This window comes from Pelophylax lessonae, assembly GCF_965119305.1.
Source record: "Pelophylax lessonae genome assembly, chromosome: 7".
NCBI lineage: Eukaryota > Metazoa > Chordata > Amphibia > Anura > Ranidae > Pelophylax > Pelophylax lessonae.
In genome coordinates, this window is record NC_138774.1 from 189,361,809 (window position 1) to 189,375,656 (window position 13,848).

The following is a 13,848-nucleotide window of genomic DNA, read 5'->3' on the forward strand; positions in this document are numbered from 1 at the left end:
ACCCATAAAGTGAATTTATTGCCAGGCTATGGACATTTAAGTATAATGAAAAACGTGTTGCGCTATGAATAATCAAGTAAGAAATTCATATACTGTATATCAAAATCTGTAAATAAAAATGTGTTAAAAAAACATTCATAGATAATCCAAAAAAGTATACCAGAAAAAAGAAGAGAATTGCTCTTGTGTAAAAAGGTAATTTTTTACTTGTGTATCAACAAAAATCCATATGTATTATTAATATTAATATTATATAGAATTTATATAGTGCCAACAGTTTGCGCAGCGCTTTACAACATGAGGGCAGACGTTACAGTTACAATACAAATCAATACAGGATTTCAGTGTGGCTAGCAAAATCTTCACACCTAAAAATGCACACCCAACTCTCAGGCCGCTTACCATTTGCTCTGATCCCAAGATGGGGGTCTAGCTGCACTTTATCCCAGTATCCCCATTGGATGGATGGATGGATATCTTAAGCTAAGATTCCAGGATGGGTTACCATATGACCAGGCTGTTGAACAGTGGGCTTAGCAAAAGGGAAAGACAAAGGAGGAACTCATAGTGTAGTAACTAAAAATCCAGGCTTTTTAATGAAGGTTAAAACTACTTACATGACGGCAGGAGTAAAACTGCATATAAAACAATCACTACCTGTGACCACACAGGTAGTAATCTCCCCAACAACAAAAACAGAAATTGTTACTGTGACGGTGTTCACCGTCACTGGGAGTGAGGGACGGATACTTGGGGGACGCTGAGAGAATGGTATGGATGGCTTCAGATGGGAGAGTGATATTTGTCAACGGCGTCTCTCAAGAAATGTGGAGATTTGATCCTACTTTGCACTGTGAGACCTGTGGCCTGTTGCCAGGGATTCTGTGTGTAATGTTCTGGTACCTTGGGTACCCTAATTACTCTTTCATAAGTGTATGCGCCCCACCATTCTCTTTTGGTAAGGTGCGCATACACCTTTAAGACTGATGCTGTCATCACTGAGCGCCGGACTGGATGGCTATTTAGATCGCCGGCTCTCACTCACATGTGTTCGTTCAAACTGCTTTGTGCCTTGATGCTAACCTGTCTTGAAGCTCTCATGCTTGCAAGCATACCTCGCTGTCGGAACCACGCTGCGCTGATCCCTGTATCCCGCTACCGGATCATCCGCTCTTGCCGAACCTCTCCTCTGCTACATTGCTATTAGTGATAAGTACCCCACAGGGGAAACCTCTATAACCTTCATACTAAAGCTTACACTATCTAGCTCTGCATACTAAGGACTATTACTACATCTGCATTATCTAAGATTGCTAGCTCTTGAGCCTACTACCACCTGTTCTTGCACTGGGTTGATCTCTCTTGTATGTCCACCTGCTACTCTGTCATCTGCTACCATACATGATTGCTAAACCTATCTGCATCCCATCTGCTACTATCTTACTTTCAAGAACATTTCCTTTCAAGTGTCTGTCATCTACCATCTCTACCCAACCTGTCTCTTCAGCCTATCATCACTGTGTTACTATATACATAAGTCACTCTAGGAAACATCTTATTGAGTGTGTGTATTTACTTGCTGAATTGAGATCATCCACACATGATGAGTCATTGGGAGTTGGGATTGGTGTCTCAGCGTTTCTCTACATGACTACTGGAGTGGAATATTTCTGCAGCTGAAAATCCACATCATACATAAAACGCAGGAGCGTTACACTGTGACACCTAGATGTGTATTCCATGTGTTTCAATGTAGACAGACAGACTGTCATTGGCAGTCTTGTCCTATTGTCTATCTATTGAGATGGAATGTGGATTATGTTAAGTCTGCCTGTCCCATTGTTAAATGTTAATTACCTCACATTGTTCTGTCCAGATGACCAGATAATCAGTTCGGGTTAATTCTGTTTTTTGTATACAATTTCATCTGCATAGGATAATGTAATCAGGCAACACCTGACCTGTGTGTGGTAATTTGATCAGGAAGGGGATGTGTTCATGTGTGTATAAATTGAGTGTGAACCTGTTTAATAAAAGAGAAGGTTCCAAAACTTGTACTAGCTAAGTTGTTGGCTAGCTTTTTATGAGGGCAGCTGGGAAAATCTGGGATATTATGTTCATGACTGCAAGGAAGCCATATACTGACGGAAGACCACAAGTACAGTGATGGTCAGAGGTTCCGTTACAGTTACCCTTCCTCGCTCTGCCCAAAACTAAAAAAGATTTTTGTTGAAGTTGTGCTTTAAATATTTTGCTGTCAGTTGTCCCATGCCTTCAGGGCCCAGTTCCCCCCCGTGGGGTTCCCAGATAGTGCAGCCGGAATTGGAACTTTTTTTTGCGGTATGATTGCTCTTAGTCGTGCTACTTCGGTTCTCCATGCCCATCTCCTCTTGGTCTTTTCTCTGGAGCTCTCTGGCCTCCATTCTCGCTGGGCCCGGGATGTTCCGGACTTGGACTCGGAGGACTGGTTGCATGTGTGGGACTTTCCCTTCAGGGTGCTGTTTTCTCTTAGAGATCGCTTGGTTCAATATAAGATTGTACATAGGACCTACCTCACCCCCCATCGCTTGCACAAGATTCATGCTTCCCACTCCCCGGAGTGTTGGCGGTGTGGACGGGCACAGGGTGACTTTATTCATGTCTTCTGAACCTGCCCGGGTCTTACCTGTTACTAGACACGGGTGTTCTCGATAGTCAATGATATTCTTCAGGTTTCAGTGGATCCCTCTCCTAGACTGGCCCTGCTGGGACTGCTGGATAATCTGTTCCCTAGAGTGGCGGATCGCAATCTCATGGGCCTTCTCCTGTTCTATGCCAGGAAAAATATTGTGCTCCACTGGAAACAGCAGTCCCCCCCACCGTTCAGCAGTGGAGGCACTGGTGGATTCGGTGATTCCGCTGTATCGTGACACATACCATCACAGGGGGTGCCCTAAGAAACACGATAGAGTCTAGGCCAAGTGGTTGTCGGAGTTTTCCTCAGCCCTGCCAGCTGGCTGCTAGGGCGCCTGTCGCCCCGGCCCCGGGTGGTGGGGTCTGCGATGCTCTAAAACCCACTGCATGTTTTTTCAATGCCTACCTCATTATGTACTGTATGTACCCCACTTGTTTCTTCTCAGTGTACTGCCATCTGTTCCTTCTTGCCCCTGCGTGGGTATCTTTGCTGTTATACATACTGAGACCCAGTTTTGCGTTTCTTTTTTGAACCTTATGCACTCGTTGTTGTTGTATGTTGTTTGTTTTAATACCCAATAAAATGTTTTTCAAAAAAAATATATATATATTTTGCTGTCTTCTGACCCAGAAACCTCAAACCCAGCAACATCTTTGTGAAAAACAAGGACACATTTGTGATAAGTGATTTTCTTCCGGAAACGTTGGTGACAGATGAGTCAAAGGTGAAGAGAAGAATGGATCCTGGTAAGAGCATTGCAAAAACAAGTCATTTTCCTGAACATCTGGCAGAGTTTTCTTAAAGGTGTCCCATACCTCCTGATTGTGGCGACTTTATGGTTCTGAAAGACTCTTTTCAGATAATTCCACCAATTGTATTTATAATAAAGGCAATAAAGTCTTATTATCTTTTTATAAATTCTAGTTTTTTTTCTGTGAAAATACTCTTAACGACTTGCCGACTAGCTGCCGTCGTTTTACTGCGGGGGGTCGGCTCTGTCCTGCGAAACAACGTATATGTACGTTGCTTCGCGGAACCACTAGTGGGGGTGCGCGTGCCACAGGGGGAGCCAATCAGCGTATACGGCAGCCGCGATTGCTGCCGGGCACCCACGATCACTCCCCGTGGAGACAGAACGGTGGTCTACCTTAGTAAACATGTCAGACCGCTGTTCTGTCAGTTATGAACACAGGGATTCTGTGTTCCTTCTATTTAGGAACATAGGTTTCTGTGTTCATGCAGCAGGCCTATCCCCCCCACAGTTATAAAGCACCCCCTAGGGACACATTTAACCCTTTGATTGCCCCTGGTGTTAATCCCTTCCCTGCCAGAGTCATTAGTACAGTAACAGTGCAAATGTTTAGCACTGATTACTGTAGTCACTGGCCCCCCAAAAGTGTCAAAAATGTCAGTTAGGTGTCTGCTCTGTCCGCCGCAATGTCGCAGTCCCGCTAAAAGTCGCTGACCACCGCCATTATTAGTAAAAATAAATAAATAATTAAAAATGACATAAATCTTTTCCCTAGTTTGTAGACGCGATAAATTTTCCGTAAAAAAACAATCAATATACACTTATTGGGATTTCTTTTACCAAAAATAAGTAGGAGAATACAAATTGGCCTAAAATGATGAAAATTTTGATTTTTAAGGTTTGTTTTTATGGGGAATGTTATAAAGCAGAAAGTAAAAAATATTGTTTTTATTTCAGAATTGTCACTCTTTTTTTATTTATAGTGCAAAAAATAAAAATGGCAGAAGTGCACACCTGTACTGTTAGATAGGATGACATAGTGGAGGGAGTGGCCTGAAACACATACTTTGTGAGGGTACTGGAGTCTATATTAGATGCTATTTTATTGCAAGAAAATTAGGTAAATCTACGAATTAGTTACATTTTGTGATTTTAGAAGCTCCTCATATTAAAGGTTTATGCTGTTTTTTTATTGTCTTTAAAAAGGGTCTGTCATGTTTTACCTAGCATACATATGTATGGTTTCAGCCATGTTGGGCTTACCAGAGGTAGCCAAATCCTTTAAAGAGATTACTGTATAGAAATTCAGCTGTGCGTAGGAAAATGTTTTCAGGACTATGGATGACACAGCTGTAATTTATTTATATATCTACATTTCATTTATATACGCCACATCTAATTACAGAGCAGAAGGTTTTCATGGCCCCGGAATCTATCCATTGTATATACAGCGAGAAGTCGGACGTTTGGTCTCTGGGATGCATTTTGTTGGACGTGATGACGACTTCTGTAAAATCTGTATGTTCTTTAGAATCATTGTTTTCCCAAATTCACTCCACCAGTCTGTGTTTCTAACAGACCAATGACATGCTAGTTTTATACTCTGGTACAGGATCGAGACATTACTGATCTGCTCCAAATGGTCAAGGGGAACTCATCATGCCTGGGCGCAGTTTTTGAGACCCTTCAGGGGCTAGCTGGTTACCCAGAGGATCTTTGCTGCCTGTTGCAAAAAATGCTAAAAAATCACCCTGAGGAGAGATCATCAATTAAGTGAGTATGACATACTAAAACTTGTTGGGCTGTACAGGTTTGCATAACGGCCTTTTTCTGTCTGCACTTTGTATTCTCTCCTCATGTTTGTGTGTGTTTCTTCTGGGTGCAAACAATCCAAAAACAGATCAGTAGGCCATTGACCTGGCTTGCAATGAAGTGTCAGAGGTGAAAAAATCTTTTATCACACTTGGAAATGACGTACAGGATTTTGCATCCACCATTTCATTTTCTGAAGTTCTGCCTGTGCATAATGTTCAGAATGATAGGCAGAGGCGCATAAAGGAGTTCAACATATGGCTTAGTAAATGGTGTCAAGATCAAGGATTTGGCTTTGTTTCTCATGATAGCTCTACTTGGAATAGAAAGGAACTGTACAAAAAAGATGGTTTGCATCTTTCTCTCAAAGGAACAAATGTACTTAGTGAACAACTCCAAGAATTTGCGAAAGAGTATTTAAACTAGGAAGGGGGGGCAAAAGAGTGGAATTACAAGAGTCCAATTGCCCCCCGAAACAATGCCAGAACAGGTCAGAAGCACAGAGGTTAAGAAATGATAAGCTCAGAGTCCTGTCTACAAATGCTTGCAGTTTAGGTAAAAAAATCAATGAACTTGGGTCAATTATGGCATCTGAGAATGTAGATTTAGTGGCTGTTACGGAGACATGGTTTAATGAAAGAAATGACTGGGACATAACCATACCAGGGTACTCTTTATACAGAAGAGACAGAGAAGGCAAGAAAGGAGGAGGAGTGGCCCTGTATGTGAAAGATAGCATTAAATCTAACCTAATACAAGTTGGTGAAGCCAACATAGAGTCAGTTTGGGTTACGTTGCAGTTTGCTAATCATGCAGTAACTCGTGTAGGTGTGATATATAGACCACCTGGTCAAGTCAAAGAACTAGATGATCTACTAGTTGAAGAAATAGCTAAAATGACAATGAAAGGAGAAGTTATCATTATGGGAGATTTCAATCTTCCAGATATAAACTGGAAAACCAAAATAGCAAGTTCTACCAGGAGTACAGATATTCTAAACTCCCTACTGGGGTTGTCTCTGCAACAAGTGGTTGAGGAGCCAACCCGGAGGGAGGCCATTTTGGATCTGGTATTCACAAATGGGGATTCGGTATATGATGTCATTGTAGGCGAAACCTTGGGATCCAGTGATCACCAGTCAGTGTGGTTTAATATAAGAACTGTGAAAGAGTCACACCACACAAAAACAAAAGTTTTAGATTTTAGAAAAACAGATTTTTCAAAAATGAAATTAGTCATAAATGAGTCCTTATCAGACTGGTACGGATTACATGGAGTCCAGGAGAAATGGGACTACTTAAAAGGTGCATTATTGAAGGCAACAGAAAATTGCATTAGACTTGTCAGTAAAAGCAAAAAAAGGAAGAGACCACTGTGGTACTCAGCAGAAGTGGCCCAAATCATTAAAAATAAAAAGCTAGCATTTTGTAATTATAAAAAAACCCAGAGCAATGAAGATAAGGAAATCTACAAGATTAGGCAGAAAGAGGCCAAGCAAGTTATAACTTCTAAAGCGCAGGCAGAAGAAAAACTAGCTCAGTCTATGAAAAAGGGGGATAAGACATTCTTCAGATATATAAATGAAAAAAGGAAATTAAAACAAGGAATAACTAAATTAAAAACAAAGGACGGAAGGTATGTAGAAGAGAATAAAGGGCTAGCCGACTGCCTTAATGAATACTTCTGTTCAGTTTTTACAGAAGAAAAAGGAGAAGGACCTCCACTTGAAAGGATGACTAATGAATCGTTTGATGCATGTGTCTTTACAGAGGAAGACGTTCTAAGATTGCTGTCTAAAGTGAAGACAAATAAGTCACAGGGTCCTGATGAGATACACCCAAAATTATTAAAAGAGCTTAGTGGTGAGCTGGCAAAACCATTAACAGATTTATTTAACCAATCATTAGTAACAGGAGTCGTCCCGGAAGATTGGAAATTGGCAAATGTCGTGCCCATTCACAAGAAAGGTAATAGGGAGGAATCGAGCAACTATAGACCAGTGAGTCTGACATCAATAGTAGGCAAATTAATGTAAACCCTATTAAAGGATAGGATTGTGGAACATCTTAAATCCCATGGATTGTAAGATGAAAAACATGGGTTTACTTCAGGGAGATCATGTCAAACAAATCTTATAGATTTTTTTGACTGGGTGACTAAAATAATAGACGGTGGAGGTGCAGTAGACATTGCATATCTAGATTTTAGTAAGGCTTTTGACACTGTCCCACATAGAAGACTTATCAATAAACTGCAGTCATTGAGCATGGACTCCCATATTGTTGAGTGGATTAGGCAGTGGCTGAGTGACAGACAACAGAAGGTTGTAGTCAATGGAGAACATTCAGAACAAGGTCATGTTACCAGTGGGGTACCTCAGGGATCTGTACTGGGACCAATTTTGTTTAATATCTTCATAAGTGATATTGCAAAAGGCCTCGATGGTAAGGTTTGTCTTTTTGCTGATGACACAAAGATATGTAACAGGGTTGATGTTCCTGGAGGGAAACGCCAAATGGAAAAGGATTTAGGAAAACTAGAAGAATGGTCAGAACTCTGGCAACTGAAATTTAATGTGGATAAGTGCAAGATAATGCACCTGGGACGTAAAAACCCAAGGGCAGAATATAGAATATTTGACACAGTCCTGACCTCAGTATCTGAGGAAAGGGATTTAGGAGTAATTATTTCAGAAGACTTAAAGGTGGGAAGACAATGTAATAGAGCAGCACGAAATGCCAGCAGAATGCTTGGATGTATAGGGAGAGGTATAAGCAGTAGAAAGAGAGAAGTGCTTATGCCGCTGTACAGAACACTGGTGAGACCTCACTTGGAGTATTGTGCGCAGTACTGGAGGCCATATCTCCAGAAGGATATAGATACTCTAGAGAGAGTTCAGAGAAGAGCTACTAAACTAGTACATGGATTGCAGGAAAAAACTTACCAGGAAAGGTTAAAGGACCTTAACATGTATAGCTTGGAAGAAAGAAGAGACAGAGGGGATATGATAGAAACTTTTAAATACATAAAGGGAATCAACTCGGTAAAGGAGGAGAGCATATTTAAAAGAAGAAAAACTACCACAAGAGGACACAGTTTTAAATTAGAGGGGCAAAGGTTTAAAAGTAATATGAGGAAGTATTACTTTACTGAGAGAGTAGTGGATGCATGGAATAACCTTCCTGCAGAAGTGGTAGCTGCAAATACAGTGAAGGAGTTTAAGCATGCATGGGATAGGCATAAGGCTATCCTTCATATAAGATAGGGCCAGGGACTATTCATAGGATTCAGATATATTGGGCAGACTAGATGGGCCAAATGGTTCTTATCTGCCGACACATTCTATGTTTCTATTGACCACATTGACCCTGGTATATCTGTATCACCATGATAGAGGCATTCGATTTTAAACTGCATAGGGAACTGATCGGTCTCTATATACATGGACATTTTGTAGGGGCAATTTTAGTAAGACACCAAATACCAGTTGTTTTGGGTTTGAAGAGGAAACTGGAGCAACCAAAGGAACCCAAAACAGACAGAAGGAGAGCAACAAAGCAGTAGTGCTAATCACATAGTCAATGCCCTAGAAGTCCAAATTTGAATCTAGATTTATTTACCCTTTAATAACTTATTACAGTTAAAATGAGGCCTAAATTCCAAATCATGTTGCAAAAAATAAACACACACACCTTTTGAAACACAGAATGATGACTGCATGGGAATTTCTATGCAAAGCATGATCACAGTTTGTACAGCAGTTCTGGATTATATTTACAAGCTAACAGCTCTCATCTACAGAGATTTGGTGAATGAACCCTACATCAAGAAATGCTTAGCTCTGGTTGGCTCTCCGTTGTCTGGAGTGAAGAAGACACTGCCCCCTTCTATTTTGGATCAACTCGAAGAGAACAGCCTAGAGAGCATCCTGAGTAAGGCAGCAATATAGGAATCTGTGTTCTGTACAGAAATAGCCAGCTGAAATTTATTTTAGACACCAACTCTTCCTTGTTTCCAGTTGTGTTTGTTGGGTTCTCCTGCGGACACATAATAACTTTCATTAATACTTAGTAATTACATGTGTACAGTACATTGGGTTAGCCATGTGTGTTCACTATCTTGTTTCTGCTTAGCAGTGCTGAACAGTGGTTGTGCCTTGCTGATCTTCAGTCAATACACATTTATCAGCTGGGTGTGACTGACTAAAAACACTCTACTCTCTATAGAGTATTTTATCTCAGCAGCTGTTAGTGAGAGAGTGAGTGCAGTGAAATACAGATAACCACTAAAAGGAGACTCCACAACAGTAAATGTAATATGCAAATAGAGATATAGTAAGCATAAAGGCATCAAGTACATTGAATATTTTTTTCACATAACCCTATATAAACATAAAATAATACAAATATTTTATTAATATTAAAAATCAATATATGTCATATATATACAGTGGGTACGGAAAGTATTCAGACCCCCTTAAATGTTTCACTCTTTTTTATATTGCAGCCATTTGCTAAAATCATTTAAGTTCATTCTTCTTCCTCATGAATGTACACATAGCACCCATACTGACAGAAAAACACAGAATTGTTGACATTGTTGCAGATTTATTAAAAAAGAAAAACTGAAATATCACATGGTCCTAAGTATTCAGACCCTTTGCGCAGTATTTAGTAGAAGCCCCCTTTTGATCTAATACAGCCAGGAGTCTTTTTGGGAAAGATGCAACAAGTCTTTCACACCTGGATTTGGGGATCCTCTGCCATTCCTCCTTGCAGATCCTCTTCAGTTCTGTCAGGTTGGATGGTAAACGTTGGTGGACAGCCATTTTTAGGTCTCTCCAGAGATGCCCAATTGGGTTTAAGTCAGGGCTCTGGCTGGGCCCTTCAAGAACAGTCACGGAGTTGTTGTGAAGCCACTCCTTTGTTATTTTAGCTGTGTGCTTAGGGTCATTGTCTTGTTGGAAGGTAAACCTTCGGCCCAGTCTGAGGTCCAGAGCACTCTGGAGAAGGTTTTTGTCCAGGATATCCCTGTACTTGGCCGCATTCATCTTTCCCTCGATTGCAACCAGTCGTCCTGTCCCTGCAGCTGAAAAACACCCCCACAGCATGATGCTGCCACCACCATGCTTCACTGTTGGGACTGTATTGGACAGGTGATGAGCAGTGCCTGGTTTTCTCCACACATACCGCTTAGAATTAAGGCCAAAAAGTTCTATTTTGGTCTCATCCGACCAGAGAATCTTATTTCTCACCATCTTGGAGTCCTTCAGGTGTTTTTTAGCAAACTCCATGCGGGCTTTCATGTGTCTTACACTGAGGAGAGGCTTCCGTCGGGCCACTTTGCCATAAAGCCCCGACTGGTGGAGGGCTGCAGTGATGGTTGACTTTCTACAACTTTCTCCCATCTCCTGACTGCATCTCTGGAGCTCAGCTACAGTGATCTTTGGGTTCTTCTTTACCTCTCTCACCAAGGCTCTTCTCCCCCGATAGCTCAGTTTGGCCGGACAGCCAGCTCTAGGAAGGGTTCTGGTAGTCCCAAACGTCTTCCATTTGAGGATTATGGAGGCCACTGTGCTCTTAGGAACCTTAAGTGCAGCAGAAATCTTTTTGTAACCTTGGCCAGATCTGTGCCTTGCCACAATTCTGTCTCTGAGCTCTTCAGGCAGTTCCTTTGACCTCATGATTCTCATTTGCTCTGACATGCATTGTGATCTGGAAGGTCTTATATAGACAGGTGTGTGGCTTTCCTAATCAAGTCCAATCAGTATAATCAAACACAGCTGGACTCAAATGAAGGTGTAGAACCATCTCAAGGATGATCAGAAGAAATGGAAAGCACCTGAGTTAAATATATGAGTGTCACAGCAAAGGGTCTGAATACTTAGGACCATGTGATATTTCAGTTTTTCTTTTTTAATAAATCTGCAACAATGTCAACAATTCTGTGTTTTTCTGTCAGTATGGGGTGCTATGTGTACATTCATGAGGAAGAAGAATGAACTTAAATGATTTTAGCAAATGGCTTCAATATAACAAAGAGTGAAAAATTTAAGGGGGTCTGAATACTTTCCGTACCCACTGTATATTGTCAAATATCAAAATGTTTTGGTTTTTTGACTGTGAGAGTTTCAACGCAAAACTTTAAACTGCAAAAATATCTTCTTCCAAAATCCTTAGCAAAAACTAGACTGGTTAGCGATCCACATTGTGCTATCTGATTTATATTATTTATCTGGAGTTTTGTGCTAATAAATGCTCTGACCTACAACACATAAGCATTGAACAAAAAAACTGCAGTTGTTTTTGGTTTTGAAGTATTTTTGATTTTCCTATCTGGTTTGAAATACACTATCTTATTATCATATCATATTGCCACGCTTTTGGTTGAAACAGTTGAAATTTGGCAGTACACTTCTACTATTTACAGACTGGCTAACTGAGAGCGTGTGTGATTTTTGTTCCAGAATTCATGCAAAATTATGTAGAGTTTGAAGAGGCCCAATTATCAGCACTAAGGGTGTTGGCCAGATATACCAAAGATGGTAAGTGACCTCAGGCATCTACAACAGGGGGGTGGGAGTCCAGATCTGAATACAACCAGAATTGCTAAAAGTTACAATATATGAAGTAACATTATATGCAGTAACATTCACACCTTTGTAGGTAAATTTCACTAAAGTGGTACAGAAATTTGGACCTTTGACATCTGTTTAACCTTTCTGAGTAGCCAGACCCTGTAATACGTCATGTTACACACATTTGTTAGATTTATTGAAATAGGAAGGCAGTAGTTGAAAATAAATTCCCCTTCACTAACTTTTGTTTTGGATAGCGGGGAATGCTTAGAATATCTGCCAAGTTTGTATTACTTATTGGGAAGGTTTCTTCTCACTTCCTGTCATCAGGACCGCCTCATAGCATTCTCCTTTTTGTCCTCATCTGATCAGGACTGGAGTCGTGAGGTATCCCTTACCGTTTGTCGCCCCAGCCAGGTTTAGCCTCTCTTAGGTGGAAGTCCTTCCTGTACAGTCTCTAAATTAGCTATATGGTTGGAGCCCCATTCTGGTGGTCTGGGGGGGCATAGTTCAGCCTCTTCTGGGTGGAAGTCCTCTCTTTGCAGCCTCTACATGAGCTTTATGGTTGGAGCCCCATTCTGGTGGAGCAGGCCTATCAAAGAAAGCTTTAAACAAGCTTGGACGTAAATGACAGTGTTTTCCCTTTGCTTTCCATATGCTTTTCACCTCTTTTCTCTTTTTTCGTGGGCATTTGCCATTTCCAAGATGGCTGCAGCAGTGCAAGTACACTCTGCACTCTGAGCATGAAAGACAGGAAGTGATGCGGCCCCTGTGGCCCTTTTCCAAGATGGTGATCTGATCATGTTCAGGCACTGATATCATCACTAATGGCAAAATGTGATAGTTTTAAATGGTTTTATGGAATTTTTGGGCAACACATGGTGGCGCTCTCTACTCATGCATGCTGGATGCTTATGTGGTCATTGTTTGCAGGTATGTTTTCCCTTTTTATGGCATTCACCTGAGCTTTTCCTATCTCCTTCTCAGTGTTGCTCTGGGATTACTGTGCTCTTTATGGCATTCGCCTTGGCTTTGCTTTCTCCTTCTCAGTGTTGCTCTAGGATCACTGTGTCATGCTGTTTTTCATTTTAGTCTGCTGCTTTGCTCTGTTTCTATGGGGAACGCTGCCCAGGCAGACCACCCCATACCTTTAAGGTATAGGTAAGTAGTGAAGATTAAGAAAAAGAGAGCCAATATCTACAGCCCTGTAAGGACCTCAAGATGGAGGAAGCCCTCTAAAGGTCAAGACAAGTCGCCATCTAAGAGCAGACATCCAGGCAATGTTGATCACGGCCATGATCTCACCACTCATTATCATTGCTCCCTGTTTACAAACCTCACAGGTTACCAGCCCTAATAGATGCTGCATTTGTGGTGGAGAGTCATTGCCTGCCAAGCTAATATGTCAAGTCTTCCTGGAACAATCAGAACACAGCCCTGCATGTGCCTCAAGATCGAGGGAGCTTTTTAAAAGCCAGAACATTTAATATTTAGGCGCAGACATCCAGGCAACATTGATTAAGGTCATCATCTCGCTCTTCATTATTTTTTACTAACACCACAGGTTACCAGCATTAATGGTTGCAGTGTTTGTGGTGGAAAGTCATTGCCTGACAAGCTAGTATGTCAAGTCCACTTGGTCCGCTTGGAGGAAGCGACAACTGACAAAGAAGGGGAAGTTTGGAAAGTAGCCGTCTTGATTAAAGAATCAGCCAAGGAGTTGATACATGAAGCCTGTACTTCCTAGTCAGGGGCTAAATTGCCTAGCACTTCCAACCAGAGCCAGTAGGTGGTGTCCAAATTGGAAAGCTTGTCGGAAAAAAAAAAGGCATTACAGGGGCCACACAGGCTTTGACGATTGCCCAATAGAGCGTTTTGCAAGGGCAGTTAAGGATGCAGTTGCCTGGAGTGAAGTGGAGGAAACTGTCCATAAGGTTAGAAAGTACTCATTTTCCTACACTGAACAACTGGAGGAGTTAATCCAGGAAGAATGGAAGGAGTCAGAGAAAAAAACCTGTATAAACAGGTTGTCA

At 41.3% G+C, this 13,848-nt stretch overlaps 1 protein-coding gene across 1 annotated transcript in view; it reads left to right on the plus strand.

Moving 5' to 3' along the window:
- Window positions 1–13,848, plus strand: part of STKLD1 (serine/threonine kinase like domain containing 1) — a gene marked incomplete at its 3' end in the record, with an annotated part of 49,352 nt that overhangs the window by 12,955 nt on the left and 22,549 nt on the right. Inside the window, exons 7-11 of the mRNA XM_082263254.1 lie at window positions 3,305–3,420; window positions 4,831–4,943; window positions 5,038–5,198; window positions 9,040–9,170; window positions 11,705–11,782. Of these exons, the coding sequence (XP_082119380.1) occupies window positions 3,305–3,420; window positions 4,831–4,943; window positions 5,038–5,198; window positions 9,040–9,170; window positions 11,705–11,782 (599 nt within the window). The remainder of the gene's footprint in view (window positions 1–3,304; window positions 3,421–4,830; window positions 4,944–5,037; window positions 5,199–9,039; window positions 9,171–11,704; window positions 11,783–13,848) is intronic.